The sequence below is a fragment of the Gallus gallus genome, chromosome 6 (genome assembly GCF_016699485.2).
Source record: "Gallus gallus isolate bGalGal1 chromosome 6, bGalGal1.mat.broiler.GRCg7b, whole genome shotgun sequence".
NCBI classification, from domain to species: domain Eukaryota; kingdom Metazoa; phylum Chordata; class Aves; order Galliformes; family Phasianidae; genus Gallus; species Gallus gallus.
This window is the reverse complement of record NC_052537.1, coordinates 23,644,772-23,666,521: the sequence shown is the minus strand read 5'-3', so window position 1 is coordinate 23,666,521 and position 21,750 is coordinate 23,644,772. Positions and strand designations below refer to the sequence as shown.

The following is a 21,750-nucleotide window of genomic DNA, read 5'->3' as shown; positions in this document are numbered from 1 at the left end:
TCATATATCTAAAGGTTTTGTTTGTTTGTTCCTGGCAATATAGGCAATATTACCATTCCTCACTTAAAATTGCAGTAGTATCTTTTCATAGGCAAAGTGCTTTGAAGTTCAAAAGAAAAGTGATTTCCATATATACAGTGTGATTCAGCATGTGATACATGGTAGCACTCACTGTTTCTCAAGTAGTGCAACGTGGTATCTGATCTATAGAGTGTGAGTACATAGAACTTGTTATGAATAATGTAAAAAGACAAAGAGAACATTGGTTTAAAGACAGATCATTTTGTGAGCTGAACTATTAAGTTTTTAATAGGCAAACAGTTATTTATAAAGTACTACAGAATATCATTTCTCTTTAGCGAGGTTATAAAACCTTACCCCCACTAATGAAACACATACATGTATTGAAGTACTAATCCCTAAAACATATCTCGCAGTTCCCACAAAGATGGGGATGTGTGAACTCTCAGGCTGCAGAGATAGTTGTCAGTCAGGAAACGAGAGCTGCACTGTTGAGTCTGCGATCTCATCTCCTACAATAATATTTAATAGAATAAAACCTTGGAGAATGGAGAACTTCATTTCTTATCTTTAGTTTACTTCCAAATATGTAATTGTCTTTACCTTACTTTCTGGCCATTTGTCACCTCAGTAACTTCTTTGGATCAAGTAATGACAAGTAGAATCCCTGCTAATGTGAAAGACTAGATCAGCAGGCTTCAGATGCTGTCCTCTACTGGGTCACGTTTACCTTCTGAGTTTCCTGATATATTAAAGAACTTTTCTCATGTCGGATCCGAAGTGGCTCAATGTAATTAGTCTGGAGGTCAGACACTTGCCTGTCAGTCAGTTTCTTGCAGCAGACCACCATCAGCTGGCAGGACAAGTTTTGATCCTGCTAATCGTTAAGAATTGATTAGGAGTCATGTTGGTCTCCAGCTTGTACCTGAGTTTGCTCTTTGTAGTTCTGATAATATTCATGAAATGTGTGGAAGTGTGGGAGTGTATGATGGATATCCATTGCAACCTATATGCAGATAGCTGATCAGCTAAAGGCAGAAGCTAGCAGAAGACAGCAGCAAAGTTGAAATGTATCTTTTCTTCTAATTATGGAGACGGTAGGCAATTATCCCTTGAGACAGTAGAGTTCACAGTGGCTGCAGCTCACTGCCCAGCAGGTCACAGCCTAATCTTCCCAGTCAGTGGTGAGTGAGTTGAAGGTATCTCCTCCCTAATCCCCCAGCAAAAGTGCATGCATATCAGGGACTCTGAGGTCACTTGCTTTACAACCTGCCAGATCCCATTGTCATCTAACATCCAAACATGACGTGGACAAGCAGCTTATGGGTTTGCCCCACATCCTATGGGAATTGTGAAAGTATGAAAAGAGACCTCCTCTGTTCCCCTGTAATGCATTAGTTATAAACACATCAGAGACTAGGAGGGGTACCCTGTCAAACCAACTCCAGACACAGTGGATACAGCCTTGGGGCACTCTGAGGTTATCTGTGAATCTCCTGGAGCTGAGACAGATGGATAAAAACATACTGGAATAGTTTTCCTGTGTATCATGTGGGACTCAGCAGTTCAGCACCTAGTGGGTAGGGTGTAGGTTGAACATTTCATAAATCTCAGGTATGCTCAAGCTCAGATTGAAAATTGACAGCTGTTTTTCTGGCTGACGCAGTGGCCTATCATCCATGATAGAGGAATCAATATACCTTTGTATATTTAATAGAGTGGAGTCCGCGGTCTCATCTATGTACTCTACTCACTAAAGGTCAATTTGCTCAGTTACTAGTCAACAAGTCTGCATCTGTGCTGTCTCAGATGATGTGTGAGCTGTAAGGTGGTGAATGACCTCCTGCGCAATGGGAGGTTTCCTGGTTTCTGTCATCCTACCTACTGGGACCTCTCAGCTCCCTGGTTCCAGCTCCCTGCTCTTGCAGGTACTGTGCTGTCCCTTTGGTGAATTCACTGAGCTTTACCTTACAACCAGTTGAAGGTTGGACTTTTTTTTCCGTTCTGTTTCCACCAGAAGATCATTCCACAGCTCAATAGTTCTGAAGACTGGAAATGCTCTTCAGGTTTCCGAGCTAACTCGTTCATAATGGGATTACAGTTTTGATTCTTGTGCTTCTTTATTCCTTTGGTTTTAATAATCCCTTCCCTTTTTTATGTTTATCCCCATATGTTTATAGGAAGAAATCGTACTGTCTTTGCGTTCATTTATTAGGATGAATTGAATGGGATTGTCTTCATTTGAAAAAGAGGGAAGAGCAGTGATGAAGAGCATCATGCTCTCTTCCTAACACTCTGTCTAATAATTGTCCTAAACTTTACTGTAGCAATTAACCTCACTTTCACTTTGCATGCAAAGATCTAATTCTGGCTGCTGTGAATTTATAGTTTCACCGTTGTATTGAAGCAGTGACACAATCTTCAGTTCTTCTTAAAGGAAAGGAAGCTCGGGCAAGTGACTCCGTGCTTCTCCTTGTTACTGTCTGCTGTTCGGTCCCTTCATTCTCCTGCAGCACTGTTTTGCCCTTTGCAGCATTCAGCAAATAATCTTTGCCTGGGTTAGATCTCACCAATAGTCACTGCCACTAATTGGCAAATTTTAAAATTGAGAGTTTTCTCAGAGGGAACCTAGATTGTGAAATAACTCATGTTGTGCAGTAAAACAAACTGTTCCATATTTTCCTTCATGTATATTTAACACAATCTATAATTTACGAAAATAGATTCAAATTAGTCTGCCTGTGGAAGCTCATATCCTAGATAACTTCAGCAGGGCAGGCAGTCCCTTGTTGCATGTGACTGACGGGCCTAGCTGAGGCTGCAGCTTGGGAGCAGACAGCAGTACTCACTGTACAGATTGCTGAACCTTATTGTTGAGGAAAATTAAAAATGAGCAACCAGATAATTGCTCTCACAGACCTGAAAGTTGCCTTCCAAGTAGCTGCAATTACTTGTTTTACAGTAATAATGAATCTTGACAGGCAAGTAGTCCACACATGCTCAGCTCACAAAGTAGTTTGAAGCTAGAGAATGGAAAAGGTGCTCTGTGCAGCTATTTGGGCTCTGTGTGCGAGAAGCAAACCTGCCTTCGTGGTAGAAGTATGCCCTGAATTTGTGAAACCTGGTAGGTCTTTCCTAGTTGTGTGCACAGGCTCAGGTTTAACTTTCTTCTCCTATCCGTACCTCCTCTTCCTTCACAACACAAAACAGAACCCTTGCAGCAGTGACTGCAAACTAAGTTAAAATGCATGATTATTAGAACGGTTCAGCACTGTGTTTTCTGACCCACTTCTGTAATTGCTTTTGTGTTTAGACAAAGTTCCCCCATATAATATCCATTTAGGTGAAAATAAAAGTGAAAAAAAGCTTAACAGCTATGCTATGAAGAAACTGGATTGTTAATTAAGTAAGAATGGTAATTTCTCAGCCAAAAAAAAAAAAAAAAAAGCCCTCTTTCTGTCAAATAAACCTTCCTTACAAGTCTTTGATTGTAAGTAATAACAGTGTTGTTTAATTAATGCCAGTTATGTGCATGCGTCGTTTTCTTTTAAGTCGCTGGATTTTACAAATGTGTGTGATTCTGTTGAATCAGGTTGTTCTCCTGCCATGTTAGTTTAGATTTGCCAGTCCTGTGCTTGATAGTAATTTGTAATCTCAGTCCATAGGCAGGTTGCAGTGCATGTGTTAGAAGACTCAAGATGATTGGGCATCACAATCCATTATCTTTTTTGCTTAAGACCTGAATTTTGCTGTTTGTTTGGGTCATACATGCAGAAATGTTTGGAATATAATCAGCTGCAATTCAGAGACAGCACGTGTTGTAACAGAATCAACAGGTTTTGACAAAATTTGAGTAGCTGGTTGGACAGAATGGAAGGCTGAGATCAGCTATCCAAGCAGGGCATCTCAAGCCAGGCAGTATTTTGGATACTGCATGCTCTCAACTTGCAAAACCAGAAGAGCGGGCAGATCTGCAGTGCCCTTTGGAAGAGTCTGGTATTTGATTATTGCGAAGAATGAATAATTGAAAAGCAAAGGCTTGTGAAGCCCAGAGCTGTAAAACTTTAAAAAGTAATTCTCTGTAAAGGGTCTTTTAAACAGAGTTGTAGATTTCGTGTATAATAAATGAAATACATCAGCATCGGACAATTCTATTTTGATTTCAGCCAAAACCTAAACAGGTTTTTCCAAATGCCTGGGATGTGTAGGTGAGCACTGACTTGAGGAATGTCAGATGAGAATCACAGCATCACTTAAGCTGCAAGAGACCTCGGGAGGTCCGACTTCAGCTCAGAGTGGATCAGCATTGGATTCATTAGTCCAAGGTAACCTCCGCTCTTAGCAATGTACTTCTCCCAAGTTTTGCATACACAGAACAATTTGAGGGGTAAGTCTCCCGTGGCACCTACAGATCTTGGCAGTACAAGTGTGCAACTGAGTACTGCTCATCCACATCATTGACTGGGCTGCACTGAGGCAGTCCTGCTGTCCCTCCTTACGCCCTTCCACTGGTGTTGGATGGGTCAGATGACTGCTGTCATCCTCTCCTGCTGCATGGGAGAGTTGTGGGGAGCAAGCAGGAGTTGTCAGTGCTTTTCTCCAAGTCCTCTTAAGGGGATAAAAGAAACCGTGTCAGATGCCATCTGTACCATGAGAGGGAAGGTCTGGGTGTCAGGATCTGGGTGCAGCAGCAGAGCAGTACAGGGAGTTCGGCCTGGAATGGCAAGGACAGCTGTCAGCTGGGGCTGAGGGACACGGGCAGGTTATGCCAGGAGGTTTGCGTAGTTTTTGTCAGGTGCTTCTGTCATCTCCTCAGCTCTGATTACTTCTAGTCCTTCTTACTGGACTTGTCAGAGAAGTGGAAATATAAGTGGGATAGCCTAACATCCTATTGTGTTTCTTCATCTCAGTCACGTACTAATATTAAAATTGCAAACTTCTAAAACCGAGCTGTGTTCAGAAGTCCCCCGGTGTTTAAATACTGAAATTGCTGTGGTAAGTAAAGAAACTAAAGTGTACCCACTCTAGGGCACTTGTGTGCAGGGAGAGGATTTGTTTCCACATTTGCAGTGATTTTAAGATGGGTAGCTGGGTGCTGTGGCTCACCTGGAGAAAACTTAAGGTAAAGTGTTTTCCTGATGTACACATCTTGCTTTGAAAGACCACGAAAATTATTAGTCTGGCTGCATTTTTTCCTAATAGATGATGTCTAGACCCTGCTAACAAGTCTTTATTCTTTAAGGGTCAAATGTGTTTGCCAGCACCGGAGAAGAGAAGGCTCTGGGGAGACCCAGTAGCAGCCTCTCAGTATCTAAGGGGGGCTGTAAGAAAGAAGGGCATGGACTCTTTAGCAGGATCTGTTGTGACAGGACATGGGGAAATGGTTTCAAACTAAAAGAGGGGAGATTTTGACTAGATACAGGGAAGAAGCAGAAGTTGCCCAGAGGAGGGGTGGCTGCCCCATCCCTGGAGACACCCAAGGTCAGGCTGCAGGGGCTCTGAGCACCTGATGGAGCTGTAGGTGTCCCTGTTCAGTGCAGGGGAGTTGGACCAGATGGCCTCGCAGGGTCCCTTCCAACTCAAATGATTCTGTAATGATGGATGTTTGCATGTGGACAGTGAGGTGTGCTGTTGTTTCACCCTCCACGCAGTGGCCTCCTCGGACTTCACCAGCATCGTGCCTTGCTTTGTCTGTGTGTGACTGGCATTAGGACACATATATTTAACAGAGAGACTCGTGAAACGAAGAGGAGTGACTTGCCTACGGCAGCTGAAGAAGGCAGCGGGAGAGTTAGGAATTAAACTGAAAAGGCTTGGCTCCCATTTTCCTTTCTCAGTTTTACTTTGTACTGCCAGCTTTCAGTTTATCAAGAATTAATAAGTAATAACCTGTGATTAAAAAGGCCTGACACTCTCTCTGTCATTAGATGTTTCTCTGTCTTCAGCATTGTGCAGAACTCAGCAGGGTTACACCTTTTGAGTTTCACTTAAGCTGAGTTGCTCAATATTTAATGCTGAAATAGAAACACCTAATTCACAGCTGTAGGCGACCTGTCAGCTACACTGGGATGTTTGTCAGCTGCAAGGTAGGGCGAGGTAGCAAGACTTTCTTACCTTGTGAAAATTGAAAATTTCAGCAACTTTTTCATTTAATTTCTTGCTACGTTTCACATTCTACATACAGCTGACACGAAGATCCCTCAACCGGTCCTAAATTACATTTTAAAACAGAACAGTTAATTATAGCAATCTGACTATTTCTAATCGGTTACAGAGAGAAATTCTTCTGACACTTGTTTCTCCTGAGCTTCAGACAAACTGGTGGATGTATTCTTAATTATTCATGTGACAGCAGAAAGTAAAGCAAATAAAAGTAATGGACAGCACCACCCAAGGTTGATTTGGATGAGATCATACAGTCGCAGCATAGGATCTATGGCTCTTCTGTTTTGAGAGTGCTAGAGGGAGCTCTAACCCCTTGATGTAGTGAACAGGAGCGGTGTGTCTGTCCAGCTTGGTCCCTGGAAAATCTTGAATTCTCTTAATCTTTTTTTTTTTTTTGGTATCAGAAAGTTGCGTTGTGTTTTTGGTATGTTCCCAAATTGACTCCTCCTTGCATTTTCGAGCTGAGAAGATGCAAACAGTGTGTTTTCAGGTATGCAGACACTAGGCTTAATGCAGGCTGCTGTGAGCTCCCCGAATATACAAGAAGTGAGAGATAGCACTGAGATGTTTAACAGATAACACACAGTGGTGAAGTCTAACATTCACATACACTTGTTTTCGGAAAGGAGGACAATTCTTACAAATTGGCAGGAAAGGAACTCTCAGAAGTGGGATGAAAAGAAAAATAAGCCCGTGGTTGTAGAAAGGGAAATGGAAGTAGACTGAAACTATTTCCACTGCTTGCTGATCTCCTTGAAAGGAACCACGGAATCATACCTTTGTGTGAATGGCTCGATGTTATGTGGGAAATGCAGTGTGGTGGGGGACCAGATGAGGTCCTGTTCTGCCCCATATTACTGGCGTGTTTACGTTGCTTGTGTATTTCCACAGTCCCTCTGTAATTGAGTCTGTTCTAGGCAGTGGACTATTGGAAGGCTTCCTCCCTCCTTTAACATGAGGGTTTTTCTGGAAGCTTGTTGGCAGCTAAGCAGTGAGCCGCAAAGGAATCCCCGGTCCCACTGCTGTGGCTCAGGGTCTGGACTGTGTGATTTGAGTGCAGCTGACAGGGACAGCCTGCTCATCTCTGAAACCGAAAACACCTTGCTGTTCTGGTCAGAGCCATTTGCTTGGTGTTGCTGTGGGTACTGTTTCATGCCTTTCTTCTCCCATGTACAGTCACCTGTCTGGCCTAACCCAGTGCAGTGCAAGGTGTGAAAATGTGGAATTCACTAGAGGATGTCTGTAGCTTGTGTTTTTGAAGACTGTTGCTCAGATAATAAATCTCTTACCAGGTATCAATGAAGCAGCTTGAGATACAAAGTCACAGGAAGCTTTAAGCTGGGATAACCAGCTGGAGGTCTCCAGTCCAACTTGCCTGTTCAGAGGAAGATTGCCTTCGCAGCCAGCTCAGTTTGCTCAGGACTTTGACCACTTATGTTTCTCTCTCTGAGCCTCTTGTGCCTATTGCCACTTTTTCGTTATGTACTTCTGAACAGATTCCATCTCACTTTCCCCTGTAACTTCTCATGAGATACCCTCAGCCTTTTCCAGACCACACGTCCAGCTTCCCTAGCCATCATAGTGCTTCTCCTTGGGAATCACCCCAGTTTGCCAGCAAGGTAAAACTTGACTGCAAGGTTAATGTAACAGCTAGTCTTGAGAAGACAGTACTTATTAATGGGTGAAAATTGCATGATTATCTAGAAGATACTAAAGAGGCTGTGTGAAAAATCTGTCTAGGTGTTTACTGGCCAGCTTTGACACTGTGCAAAAGTGTTTGTCCCTGTTTGTTGCAGGGGAGTTGGACTAGATGACCTTTAAGAGTCCCTTCGAACTAAAACAGTTATATAATGCTGTTTCATGGACTTTCCTTCTTACAGCTGCCTCTTTGATGGCTGCCAACAGCAAGAGTGTTGGTGTCAATGAGTGTGAACTCATTAGATGTCCTCTTCTAGACCTGGCTGTGCTGGTAGAAAAGGACACCACGCAGCCTTTGTCTGGCTGCTGCAGGTTGCTGCCCTCCAGGATCTGTCAGCAAAACTGCAACCCTGCTTTCAGTTAAGATGAGGTGTTTTAGCTTAGACAGTTTAAATAGCAGGTCTTTGCTAACAAGCTTATTTTGACTGAAATAGGTTAGGCAGTGCTCATGCAGCCAACTCTGCTAGCAGGTCTAAGGAGTGTGTCTGTAGTGGGCCCAAGCATTTTTTGTGACAGTTGCCATTCTCCAGATCACTGCTGCATTTTTGTTTGTGTTGTGTCTTCGTCGTTGGGTGCCTTCGTGCCCTCTTTGTTGGCGGTGGCAATGTGCATCCCCAAGGAGGCTCTTGGAAAATAATACTGCTTTGAGATGTGCTCTCTTGGATGAACTGTTTTGGAGGGCTTTTGTTCTTGACGATGAAAGCTTTACATAGAGGATCGTATCGTTTTGAAAATCTCAGTAGCATTACTGAATGCAGATAGTATGATCTTTCAGGCTGTTCTCTCCCTCTACTTGTGGGTTCTTCCCACTGGTGTAGTCTTCAGGGTTTAGCCACGGTTTGAGCCTCTTTAGTCCACCTGCCTGCTCCTGGCTGCTTTTCTCTCTGAGTTCAGGGAGTACTTGGAGCAAAAAGAAAATCAACCATAGAGAAAAACTTCACTCAGGCAGTAAATCATGCTTGGATGTTTTTAAAACAGAAGCAACTGTTCTAGAAAACTATGAAACTGCTGCTTAGAGCATAGCTTATGCCTTTCCCTGCCATAAACGAGTCCTTTGCTGCTGCTGGCCATTACCCAATGACTTTAGTAGACTGGTTCTCCAAGTGATAATGTGCATGTTCCTTCCCTCCATTAACAGTAATAACGTGTAATGGTCCCAGCAGTTCAACATAGGTTCTGGTAGCCATTCCGAGGAAGAAAGTATTTCCTTTGGTGACTTCCAGTGAAAGTGATTTCTTACCACTGTAGGATCTGCTTTGAAATCGGTATATGATCAGCTTATACCTAATGAAACGTGCTCTGAAACGATCACTTTAAGAGCGGCAGTGACTGCTCCTCCCTGCCCCATATGTCTAGATTCGCATTCGGTCAGGGATCTTAGTTTGGGGAAGTAACATATGCCAGTGCTGTGCTGATGCAAGCAGATTTCTCATCAGTGCTTGTTATTTTCAAAGGCAACTTGAAGATAAGGGAGGAGGAGGAGAGGGACTCCCAATTCACATCCGTTGCTGGCATCAGAGAAATTTTATCTTGGAGGTTTTTACCAGCACTTAAAATCTAGATGGGAGACCTATATCAAACGAAAGTTTACAATAGGAGCTACGAGATTCCAGACAATTAAACTTTATTAGTCTGTCTGAAACATTAACTATTATCTTAAAAGAATAGTTTTTTAATCTCCTCTCCCTGTTGCTGTTTACTGTGTAGCAGTGTGGGAGGGGAGCAGCTTCTCCAGCAAGGTGTTATTGCAGTTTGTACAGCTGCTGTGCAAGTGCCCATGGCTGAGCCCTGCCTCCCCAGTCCCCGGTCAGACCCAAGACCTTCCTGCTCTGGTGTCTGCGGCTTTCTCTGGCCCTAAAACAATGCAGCCTTCTCCTTCTTCTGTGTCTGAGGCCATATCCGTAGCCAGGTGCCCTCCAGGGTAATACCACACCGTAAGCACTTGGATGGCACCTCTGGAAACGACTGCCCCAACAGATTTCAGAAAGTGCTGCTGGTTGGGCTGCTGTGTCCACTGTAATCCCTGTGATCTTTCATTTAGACGGATCCTTTCATATCAGAGTTCTTTTCTGAAGATGATTAGAAACCAAATGTGGGCAAGCTGCTAAAAGTCACCGACTGGCAAAACTGCGAGGTCCTTAAATATCCAGGGGGCTGCTAATTGCAGTGTGAGCATGGATTGTGAGTTTTCTCTTGAAAAGAAGCGGTCGTGATGCTGCGGTTTCTTTCATGGTGCTTTCTTTTGACTCTCAGATGTGATTGATGATCATCTGCTTCTGAGTTCTGTTCGTTTTTCAGAGTGTTGTGGTGAGCTGTGCAGCGTGGAAACTAATTCAGTACTGAGCGACTCAGTCCGTATATGCGCTAAACCCATGGTTAACCTCACAGAGTCTGTTATGCGAGATGGAGGCAGGCAGAAACGGGTAGATTCTGAACTGAGCTTTTAAAATAAAAGTAAATGGAGTGAGTTGCTAAACGACCTGGGATTGTAGCTTTTCTGTCAAGTCAAACATCAGAAAAGCGGATTTGCTCTGCAAAGGAGAAAAGCGAGGAGCTGGCTGCCCTTCTCGTGCCATCCAGGTGCTGTGGCAGGAGAGGTTCTGCTCCTTATGGGGAGACCTCCACCCCACTTCTTAAAACAAGGCAGCTCTGCCATAGGAAGCTGCGTTAAGGAGCTACAGTGACTTCCATCCTCTTTGCTTGGACTTGGCAATCTGGGAATCAGTTCTGCAGCATTTGGTAATTATGAGCCCAAAATGGAAGAAGCCAGCCATAGAAACTGAACCCGTGTCCTGTTAATTATGCTGTTATTGCCTTCGGGCATGCAAGCAGCCCCCTTCAACAGGACTCTGAAATACTGGCTCTGCCTCGTAGGATGGAGGACTGGCAGAGGTTCTCAGCTCCATTTCAGTGCTGTTGTTACATTGCTCCGTGTGGGTGGCACTGAGTGCTATGGGCAGGAGCAGCTTCCCAGCTACGTGAGTGGCTTTGGAGGAGCTGTGCAGTGTTCTGGGGCTGCAAGCAGCTTTACAGGCATCACCTCAAAACCTCGCTACCGCTTGGACTTTTTAATCCCCACAAGCTTTTCCCACACAGCTTCCAACATGCTGCAGAATTCCTGAGCTTTCTTTGTGCTGCTGCTGCAACTACAGGTTTCACGTCTGGTTTCACCGCTTTGGTTTTTTAGTGGGGTTAATTGTGAGGAACATTCGGGATGTGCACACCGGTGTGGCTTTGCTTTCATTGCAAAGTTACCATCTCCCCCTGTTACAGCAGTACACCTGCGTGGTACCTTTCTTTGTCATCCCATTGCTCCTTTTTCCCCCCAGTGTCTTTCATCTTGTGAGTGAAGTTTGAACAGTACGCAGAAAGTTAACTGCCTGGAGTCTTTTAAATATAAGTAACACGCACCCAGTAATAAGCTGTCGGTTGTTTTTTTGCTGCCTGCAAAGAAACATAAACACAGCGCTCATTTCTGGCAGGTTTTTACTGTCAGAGTTTCTCCTATTATATTTATCTTACAATTTGCCAGGGGGTGAAGTTATTAAGTTTTAGCAGCAGCCATCGATCAAGTTCACAAGTTAACACGATAAAGGCTCTGTGCCGCTCCGATCCGGGAAAATGATGATCCTCACTCGGTAATTAACTAAATGAGAAAGTTAAATCTTACTTGAGAGCTGGGAGAGATGAAAGAGAGGTGTTTGTCAGTTTCTCAGTGGAAATTAGAAGCAGTTTTCTGCAATTCCCTAAGCTGCTGCTCTGTCATATTTTACATAAGCACTGGGAAAACGTCTTGTAATTAGTGCTGTCATGGAGGATTTTTTTTGCTGAAGGATGTTGGAATAATTCATTAGATTATCAAGAAAGGCTTGTGTCCTGAAATGATTAGCACAGTGAAATTTAAACCATTAACGATAACAAGTTTAGAGCTTGCTGCAGTGCAGAGGCACCCGGGGTATGTCTGTGCCTATTTCAATCATTTCTTATAATTAAACATTATGTCCTCTTTTTTCCTCCCCTTCGCTAAGACCCATCCAAAATTCCTGTTAAGGTGGCTCTGTGTAGATCAGCAACTTAACCATGGCCGGCAATACAAGCAGCTGGGGGTGGGATGCTGCAGCTGCCAGTAGGCAGTAGGAGCCACCTGCCCAGGTTGGAGCTGCAGTCCCTGTGAGTACGGAGGGAGGGAAGGAAGCCCAGAGTAGACCCTTGGTACTGAGTTGTCCAAGGGAAGTCTCTTTGTTTGGTCTGGAGAGAAGCTCAGGGAGAGATGCTCAGTGCTGACCTCATCTCTTGGTCGTGTTGGAGCTCCAGCTTGAGGACGTCTGGAAGGTTCAGAAGGTCCCAAACCTTGCTGGGGTTGTTTAAGCTGCACATGATATTCTGTCCTTCTCTTTTTCTTAAAAGACTTGTCTTCTTACGTCAAGAAATGTATAAACTAAATTCACCCATGCTGTGGAAAGTGCTTTAACAAAATCCTCTGCAATGATTAGAAGATGATAGGGGGATTTTTTTAATTAGAAAAATTAGACCATTGCTAGGTTTTGACCACTACTACGGGTTCTGACCATTACTGTGGGCTGTGGAGCACTGTGCCTGTACCACCATCAGAGAACTGTGCTGATCCTTACTGTTGTGCTTTAGAAGGATTCTTAGTCCCCTCTACTGATCAAAACCAAAAATAACCTTGGTGTCGTATGTGGGCAACAGCTGTGGTATACCATGGCTGTTGTGTCTTCTGTGCAGAGTAGTAGATTTATCCAGGTTGTATTTATCTGTGTTGAAATATGGTGCCTTCCTACAGTTGCAAACCATTGGTTAGATTGAAGTCCTCTTCTGCTTCGCAGGGCATACAAATGTGCTTTGTGTTAAATGCAGCCATTTGGGGAAAGGCTCTTGTAATTATGGGCTGCAGTGGAGCATGGTACGTAGATCCTTGAGCTAGTACCAACCTGAGGCAGCCAGTCCCCTGGGTTTCCCAGCACCACTCATCGGATTGGGCACACCAGTGCAGAACATCTCAGTTGCTCTTGCAAATGAGTTGCCACTGGGGAGCCTGGAGCCGCCGAGGCACCGCAGAGCCTGCACCTTCATTGTACTCAAGCTTTTGCCCATGGTGATGGGCTACCACTGCTTATTCTTCTTTGTCACTTTGGGAAGTGAAGCTTATAAAAAGGATAAGCAGAGACGTTGCATTTGGATGCCTGTTCGACATAGCATAACTGCGTGCGGAGCGGTGCTCACTTCTTCAGGTTAGGTCTGCTGTTGTGCCAGGAAAAGGAACCATTGAAGAAGAGACCATTGTGTGCTGCAGGAAATAGAATCTGATTTGTCATGAGCTGCAGCTGAACAGAATGGTTGAGTCATCAGGGTTTATTAGAAAGCCAAATGAATTCTCTTGCTGCTTGTAACCGGTACCTCCCCAGTGTTTTAATGATACAGATGCTTGATGTCATTGTTGTGTTGTTGCTTTTTTTAATAACAGACCTTTTTCGCTGAGCTCCCCAGTGGATTTTCAGGAATCTTCAAATTGAAAATTTGGAGTTTTCTTCTTGCCCTCAGCTGCAGATTGTGTGGGCGATGGCAGGATTTTGAATCCTGCAGAGCTGGGGCATTCCTGGTCTGCAAAATCTTTCTGGTCCTGCTGTACAGACCACGGGACCCCTGAACATGCCATGGTGACATGTGGGTGTGCTTCTTTCCATGGGAAACTTGTGCAGGCAGTGGCACTGACAATGTCTCAGGTTTAGATGGTCAGAATGTGGCTGAAGTAGGACACACAGACCTAAAACCACGTTGTACCCCCATCCACTAATTCAGACATACAAACACATAGAATGCTTTTCTTAGCAGATCTGCAACATAAGCCCAGTGTTTGTCTTTAAGTTACAAGTGCTGGTCAGTGGGCTCTTTAATTTATTCCTTCCTACCTCAGAGGCTGTATTCACTTGGGACCCAATCAAGGTGAGTTGCTTTGGCCCACCGAAGCCATCTGATTTTAGGCACACAGGATCTGTTTCTTGTTTTTGCAGCTTCTATTTGATGTTCCAGCCAGATGTTTTAGAGGTAACTGGGGGCTGGTGGCTGCTGGAAGGTTGGCAAGGGGGGGCCAGAGCCTTGTGCAGCCCCACGCCAGGAGGAGCTGCCCCTCTTGTATTTGCACTTCACCTGCTTATTCTGCTGCTGGGTCTTGCAATTTCTCAAATTAAAAGCCAGAGGTATTGTTGAGACAGCCTGCTGTGGGATGGACTTCCCAACAAACAAACAAGAGAAATTAAAGCACATCAGGCTTGTAGAACACAACAGCTCTCCGCTGTCTTAATCCAGCACTTTTACGGGGGTGTCTGTTTTGCAGGCAGCTTAACTGCAGCAGAAATGACCAGAGTCCCCTAAGACCGATGTTCAGTGCAGTCCATTGGTAATGATTTTTTGCCTGGCTGTTACCAGCTGCAGACTTTGCTAGGAAAACTTCTGTCTTCCACGCCGAGGACGTCATTCCCACAGCTCCTTTTATAGAGATTCCTCTATATAAAAAGATGTCCCAAGAGAATTTCTTCCTGCCGCCCAATACTGGGTTTGTTATTCACTTGCAGTGCAGTCCGTGGGATGACCAGATGAAATGGGGTCGATCAGTCATAGCCCTTGTCTTACACGATCCTACTGAACACACACACGGGTCTGCGGGGAGAAAAGGGAGGTTGAAAACCCTGAGCTGCAGAGTTAAGTACGGATGGTGTGTACTCCATGTTCCGAGACCTAACACAGAAATAGAAGAAACTGCTTGCTAAAAATGGCAGCTAATTACCACCTTCTTCTATCTGAAGAAAACCTCTCCAGCTCTGCTGGAGAGGCTGAAATTTAGGTGGCTTTGTGCTATAAAATGAGATGTAAGTGGTGAATAGTTAGGTGTATTTTCAAATGATGGTATTTTTGGTATTTCAGAGAATTGCTGGCTGGGCAGGTGGGTATCAAAGCACAAGAATTCTTTTCTCCAGAGCAGTGAGGAATTCACACATTCTAAACCCAATTTGGATGACGTTTTTCTCTGCTCTCTAAACACAGTGTTTCAGCACTTGAGAAAAAGTATTGTGGATTTTTTTTTTCCTCCCAGTAAAATGAGTAAATCCATATATTTTAGTTACAATCACAGGCAGATTTAGGTACTCATCTTTTCCTTTAAAGTGAATGAAGTCTCCTGGTGAGTTTGGTGCCTGGAATTGTCATCACACAGTCAGAAATATGGCGCCCCTGAATCAACGGTTTATATATTTCAGTGTTTGTAATTTGTTTCTAATGATTTGATAATGAATAGTGAACCTCAAAATCTGTTTTGTAAATATAAGTGATGTAGTATTATTGTCTTTTCTTACAGAGCTGCCTGGTGGTACACCACTGAGGTGAAAAAGGGAAAATCATATGTTTTCAGTGGGAATCATCTACAGAAGCAAAATGAGAATTATCCTTGCTTTGGTTGAATGTGTGCCCATAGTGTGTATTCCTAGACTGGGGAGGTACAGAAGTGAGCGTGCAGGGATAGCAAATCCTAAAAAGAAACAAAAGTCTCAATTTAGCATTTAATACAAACTGAACAGTATGGAAAAAAAATAGTTTCTCTGTAAGCAGTTAATGTTTTCTGGACAAAGGATATCCTTACGATGCAAAATTTGCACTTTTCTTCCAGTTAAATCGTTTAGAAAGCAGAAATTACATCTTGCCATCAAGAAGTAAATTGAAATGTCAGTGTTCTGTATTGTCCCTGAAACTCTTCTTTGGGCTGAGCCTTTCTGATAAGATATTAACAGTGCTCAGAAAATGTAAGCTTTTATTCTGTGAAGGAAGTATGCAGCAAATATCAGAGTGTGCTTTAGCTGGCTTTACCTGCACAGTATAACCTCATACTCGGAAGAAGTACTCTTTTTTTTCTCATTTGTTCCAGGCATTTCCTATGAATTGTAGCAGCAGTCCATTCTTTAGAAGAAAAGTGAAATATAAATGCCGTTTTCTGTTGGTGTATTGAAATAACTGGTAGCTGTAGATTAGGAATCCAAATGCATTTTGCTGTCTGCAAGATGTAAATAAAACTGTGTTTGTGTTAAATTGGCACTCGTGGTTTCCCTTCCAAGCAGTCCTTTGTGTGCAGCTCAGGAGTGGACCAGGACCTTGTTCTGCTGGAGTTACAGTCCTGGCCACAGGACTAATGCACATGCACTAATAATAATGCACTAATAATACACAGTCCTGGCCAACTTCATGTATCAGAGCACCTGATCTTTTTGTATGTGTGATTTGTGTTTTTCTTTCCTTTCACAGACAAAACTTGCCAATGGCACTTCCAGTATGATTGTGCCCAAGCAGAGAAAACTGTCAGCAAGCTATGAGAAGGAGAAGGAGCTCTGTGTCAAGTACTTTGAGCAGTGGTCTGAGTCTGACCAGGTGGAGTTTGTGGAGCACCTCATCTCCCAGATGTGTCACTACCAGCACGGACATATAAACTCGTACCTCAAGCCCATGTTACAGAGGGACTTCATCACTGCACTGCCAGGTACTTCTGCAGGCAGAGGAAGTGTGCTCCTTCCTCTTGTCTTCCAGAAAACTATTCTCCTTGGCTTCCTGTGCCTCTGGCCTGCCCTGCTGAAGAAGTCTCTTCTCGGGCCGTCTTGCAAAACAAATTGTAGTTTTTGAATGAAAAGCTCTCTAGCAATACAGAGTGCAGGAACGTTGTGTTTGGTGTTCCTCCCATCACTGAAGGGATGATCTAGCATCAGCATAGTTTGGCCAGGAGTGAATGGTAGCTCTAATCTGTACCTTAAGGAGGGTCATCACAAGCCGGAGGACAGGTAGTTGTGCTTATATCGATGCCTGCAATGATGCATTAATAATGTTTTCTAAAAAATTTAAACTACTCTTCTTTTCCATTGCTCAGCCAAGGTTTTTCTCTTTTCTTATGTAGATTATTTTGGTGCTAGTAAAATACTTTCCTGAGGCCATCACTTTGATTATCTGTTTATTGCCCACAGTGAATGGAGGACATGAGAAGAAAGAATGGAAGTGTTCCGTGTATTTTTTGCTCCTTTGTTGGGCTTTCCTTTCAGGATTTGGTCCCAGATGTTCTCAAATATATGGCATTGGGTATATTTCATTTCAGAGAAAGCATGCATTAAAATAGTGTTTTGACCCCATCTTACAGGTGAGAAAGTGAGGCAGAAGGAGATAAAACGTGAACAATAAGCAACAGAATTTCAGAACCAGACAGAAATTCCTGTCTGTTGAATTTTTCCTGACCATTAGATCATACCTCAATAGTCAGTAGGTTAGTAGTCCCTTAGTTTCAGGTGAACCTGAGCAAGTCCTACAGTTGTTCCATCTAAATAACCAGCTGAAGAGAGGAATTTCTTTGCAAAAACACTTGTTCTGTGGATCCCTTTGGAGAAGCGATGCACTTGGACAGTTTGTTTGATCCAGTCATTCGATCATTCTTTGGAAGGGATTTCTCAACCTGAAAATGAAAATGTAAGGTTGGAAAAAAGGTGGAAAAAAGTGTGTTAAACTGCGATTTGTGCAAAACATAGAGGCAGTGCGAGAGTTTTGCTCTGAAGTTAAGTATGTAGTCTCTGGATTTTTAAGCTCATTGTGCCCAGTAATCGAATGGTTGTTGTAGCATTAAAAAAAAATCTTAGTTATGCTAAGTACCTTCTTTATGTTAGTTTTTAGTAGTCCAATGGCAATAATCTTGTGTACTTAGAGCAGCATTATAACTTGTGAGGCCGTTCAGTTTCAGAAGAACAAAATACTTGGAAAGCACGTTGGTTTCCCCACTTTAAAGTAAAAGCATACATACAGTTAGCTGCACAATTTTTCCAGGTCTTCCTCCACAAAGCTCCATCAGAGCAAGCAAATACCACACATTTTCTCCTGTTTAATTTCATCCTATGAGCCTTTTTCTGACCATTTTGGGCAAATATCAGAAATATTTTCACAGGCATCCAAAATCTGCCTGCCATGCCATATTTGTTAGTGGTCTTTTCGGAGTTCTCTAGGAAGCAGCTCTAGCTTTGAATTTTACCGTCTCCAAGTACAGAACAGACAGGATATTAGGCAGCTAATGTCTGAGAACGTGAGCAGTTGTGGGAACCGTGTGCTTAAATAATATATGTGCATCAATTTGCATATTGGCAGAGTGCTAATGTCCTGGTGCATATAGCTCTACGGGAGAAAATGAATGGCAGGGAATCGGGCTGGCTCGGGCTCTGCTGCCTGGGAGGTGCAGAATGTCCTCAGAGCAGGCAGGTTTCTGGTAAGGGTGATAGGAAGGAGTGCTGCACCTAGCATTTTGAATTAAGTGGATAAAAAAAAACACCCTAACCTATTTAAGTATTGTGTAGCTTTCTGAAATCCTCGAGTGCTCGATATTCCAGTTTCATTTTTATGCCCTCATTCTCCTTCCTGCTCTCCCCCTCAAGTAAATAAAACAATAAAGATTCTCCAAAATCATGAGGCGTCTTGTCTCTGTCCTCCTTGCATCGTCCCACAGAAGGACCAGAGACGGTTTTAGGTCATGAACAGGCTTGGCTAATATAGAGTACAATTGACTGAGGTTATTTTCCCAGTACTTTGGACAGAATGAAGGTTGGAAAAATACAGCTTAACTGTGTGCTTAACAAACTTTGTTCCATTCCTTAAAAAAAAAAAACACACACACAAAAAACAAAGTCTCTGCTTAGCACTTCCAAGCTGTTTAGCATTTTTTTTATGAGCAGAGTCATTTTTATAAGGGGTTTGGTGTGTGAAATAACTGAAACATTCTTTTAATACTTGATGTGGAGGACCGAAGGGCTAATCGTGTTTCACATTAGTTTAGCAAAAGCTTTTGTGCATGAAGATTTTTTTTAAAGGAAGCAATGCTCCAGTAGATACATATCTCACATAATAATACGGTTGAGTTTGCTGCCGGGCCAAAATAGGTTTGGTTCTGTGAGGACAAGGAACAGTGAGGTTTTGGCCTCCTCTTCCCACATGTTGAGTGGAAGGGAAAAGATTGTCAGAAAGAATGCCAAAATGTGGCATTTCTACCTGCTGGAGAGAGCTCAGGACTGCAGGAATCAGGGTGGGGAAGCAAGGGAACACCACTGTCCGCTTCTGTCCTTCAGAATTGCTTCAAGTCCACCAAAATATATGTCTGTGTCTATGAATTGCTGTAGTGTGAACCTAGATTTACAAACACTCTTCTTTGAGAGAGTTTCACGTAATGGCTGTGTACATCTTTTCAGATTAAATACATACTAAAGGCTGCTGATGCTTCAGTTTTGCAGGTTGACATCTAATTTTGCATCTATAAAGATAAGAAATGTCAGCCCTCTTTCTGCATTCTGGTTGTGTCTGGTATCGTTCCCGTGCTTTTTCGGCTGAATGAATGGGAGCATAAAATGCTGGGCAGAATGTCTCACCCAATGTGTATTATAAATCTCAGATGTTTGAAAGGATCGAGAAGAGACATGCTGAGCTTTCTCATTTTCATGTGTCAGTAGATAATTTTGAGATGTTTCAGTTAACAAAACCAAGTAGAGGTTGGGCCTTTTGTTTCTCACAAGCTCCGAAGGAATCAGCTGATTGCCCCCAGTTTGGGTTTGCTGATGTATGGGCATGTGACTACAAATGCATTCACTGCTTTTTCTTTGTCACTGGCAAGCAGGGCCTTCTCTTTGAGGCCGTTGTTTAAAAAGCAGGAAAGGACAGATGTAACCGTGTCCCAGATGTGAACCAGAGGGTTGCTGGGGTCTCAACCACAACTTTCACAAAGCCTCAGCAATTAGACCTGTGGAGAGGGAGGATCCCTTGACACGGTGTGTCACTTACGGATTAAGCAGCCTCCCAGAGAAGCTGTGTTTATGCAACACCTCATTTAAAAGGCATCTTATCTTTCTGATGTCTGGTAGGTGATCAGATCTGAGTGGGAAGGGGCACATTTTTGCTAGACCCATCTGTCTGTTTAGGAGACAGAGCATGGTATTGTGTGGAGATGTTACACTGAGCTGTAAGGTGCTACCCAGGCTGTAGAGCCAATGCCCTGCAAGTGTTGCTGCCTTTTGGGCTCAAATGCCTTGCCTTTTGCTCCAGCCATGTTGAAACAAAGCCAGTCATGGTATTCACACTGGAAAATATTTGCAAATTATACGATTACAGTGCATATTTTTCCTCCACCCGCTTTAATAAATGAAGCTGGTGAACCTGCTTCACTTTCTCCTCAGACAGCCTCTTCTTTCCTCTCCACTTCCCCGTGCATCTGCATATCTTTCCCTCCCCCATGTCTAAAGGTACCACTACCCTTCAGGGCACACATTGGGAATATATATTTTTTTCTTCATTACGTTTAAAAGCTACTGCTTTAGCAAAAACAGCTTTTGAGCCGCTGGAACATGAGAACAGCTGTAGCAGTGAGATGAGAAATGGTCCTAATATAGAGAGATTTTGGGGGCTGCGTCGCTGAGTTGGAAATGCCATCCATAGAATATCCCCCTAGTGCTAAAACCCATCGAAATAGATTGGAATGACTTCTTGGATTCTTTATTATTTTTAATGACTTGTTGTGTTATATCCAAAGGAAGTTGGAGAACACTGCTCACTCCTGAACTTAGCTGCAGATGCTCTTCTGCGCATTTGGTCCAGCTCTGCATGCAGCAGAGTAGTTGGAAAGGAATAGGAAAGAGAGGCTATATTTGCACTAGTAAGGGGAGTTGTTTTAAGCTGCCCTTCTCCCCAGCAAATAATGCTTGTTGTTGTTGTTTTCCTTCCTCCCCCTGCAGCTCGGGGATTGGATCACATTGCTGAGAACATTCTGTCCTACCTGGATGCCAAATCGCTGTGTGCCGCTGAGCTGGTGTGCAAGGAGTGGTACCGTGTGACGTCGGACGGCATGCTGTGGAAGAAGCTGATCGAGAGGATGGTCAGGACAGACGCGCTGTGGAGGGGCTTGTCAGAGAGGAGAGGATGGTGAGGGAACTGCATCTTCACCTCTTTTGCCCCCATTTAGGACAGCGGGGGCTCTGTGTTTCGAACCGTGTTTGGAGAAGGATACGTAGCACCCTGAAATAGCACACTGGTTCCAAACCTGACAAATGCTTGAGCCCAGATTCAGGGGTTGGGGGCTTAGGGCATCATTTGGCTGTGCAGGCAGTGTGGGGGCTTTTTCCTCACTTTCCTCATCTGATCATGCTCTTATCCCACTGTGACAAGTGCGATATGCAGTGAGATTTTTACGCCCAGCTGTCATTCGGTTCAAATTAAGAAGCTGTGTACGCCCCAGGGGAACACTAAACTAGTCAGCAGTTCAGAGCAGAAGAGCTTTTTTGGGGGTGGCAATGGGGCAGCATGTGCTATGTATTAGTTGTTTCCTGATGGGTCTGTTTGTTTTCCTCAGCAGATTTTCACTATTAGATATCTGTTTAATTTTCAAACTGGAAGCTGAGGGTAGGTACCACAGAGAATAGGGGACTTTAGAAATGCAGATAGATTAGTTAATAATCATCTGGAATAGCCTTACTACAATGTGGGTCTCACTCAAGTTTGAAGCTGCTCTGTTAACATTTCATTAGAACTTTCCCTCTCAGGGGGTACGTCCTTTAATACATAATTTTCTTTTCCAAGGGTGTCCCTAGGATGTTGGCAGAAAGGAAGCTGGGTATGAATATTTCATAAACAAGATAAAAGTGACAGCTCAGGCATTTTGGTCGCTATTAAAAAGAAAAAGATACAGAACTGCAAACAAAGACTTCTGTTTCACGGTTAATTTTGTTATACTGCTTGTCTCAGAAAGTAAAGGCAAGTAATTCAGAATTATGAAATGTCCTTTAAAAATAAATACCATGTTGA

General features: G+C 43.4%; 1 protein-coding gene across 22 annotated transcripts in view; it reads left to right on the top strand.

Annotated features, from left to right (window-relative positions):
- BTRC (beta-transducin repeat containing E3 ubiquitin protein ligase) overlaps positions 1-21,750 on the top strand; it is a 118,062-nt gene that overhangs the window by 74,178 nt on the left and 22,134 nt on the right. For all 22 annotated transcript variants that reach the window (XM_025151777.2, XM_004942220.5, XM_025151778.3 and 19 more), the window contains 2 exons: positions 16,195-16,426; positions 20,685-20,871. In XM_025151777.2, the coding sequence (XP_025007545.2) occupies positions 16,195-16,426; positions 20,685-20,871 (419 nt within the window). The remainder of the gene's footprint in view (positions 1-16,194; positions 16,427-20,684; positions 20,872-21,750) is intronic.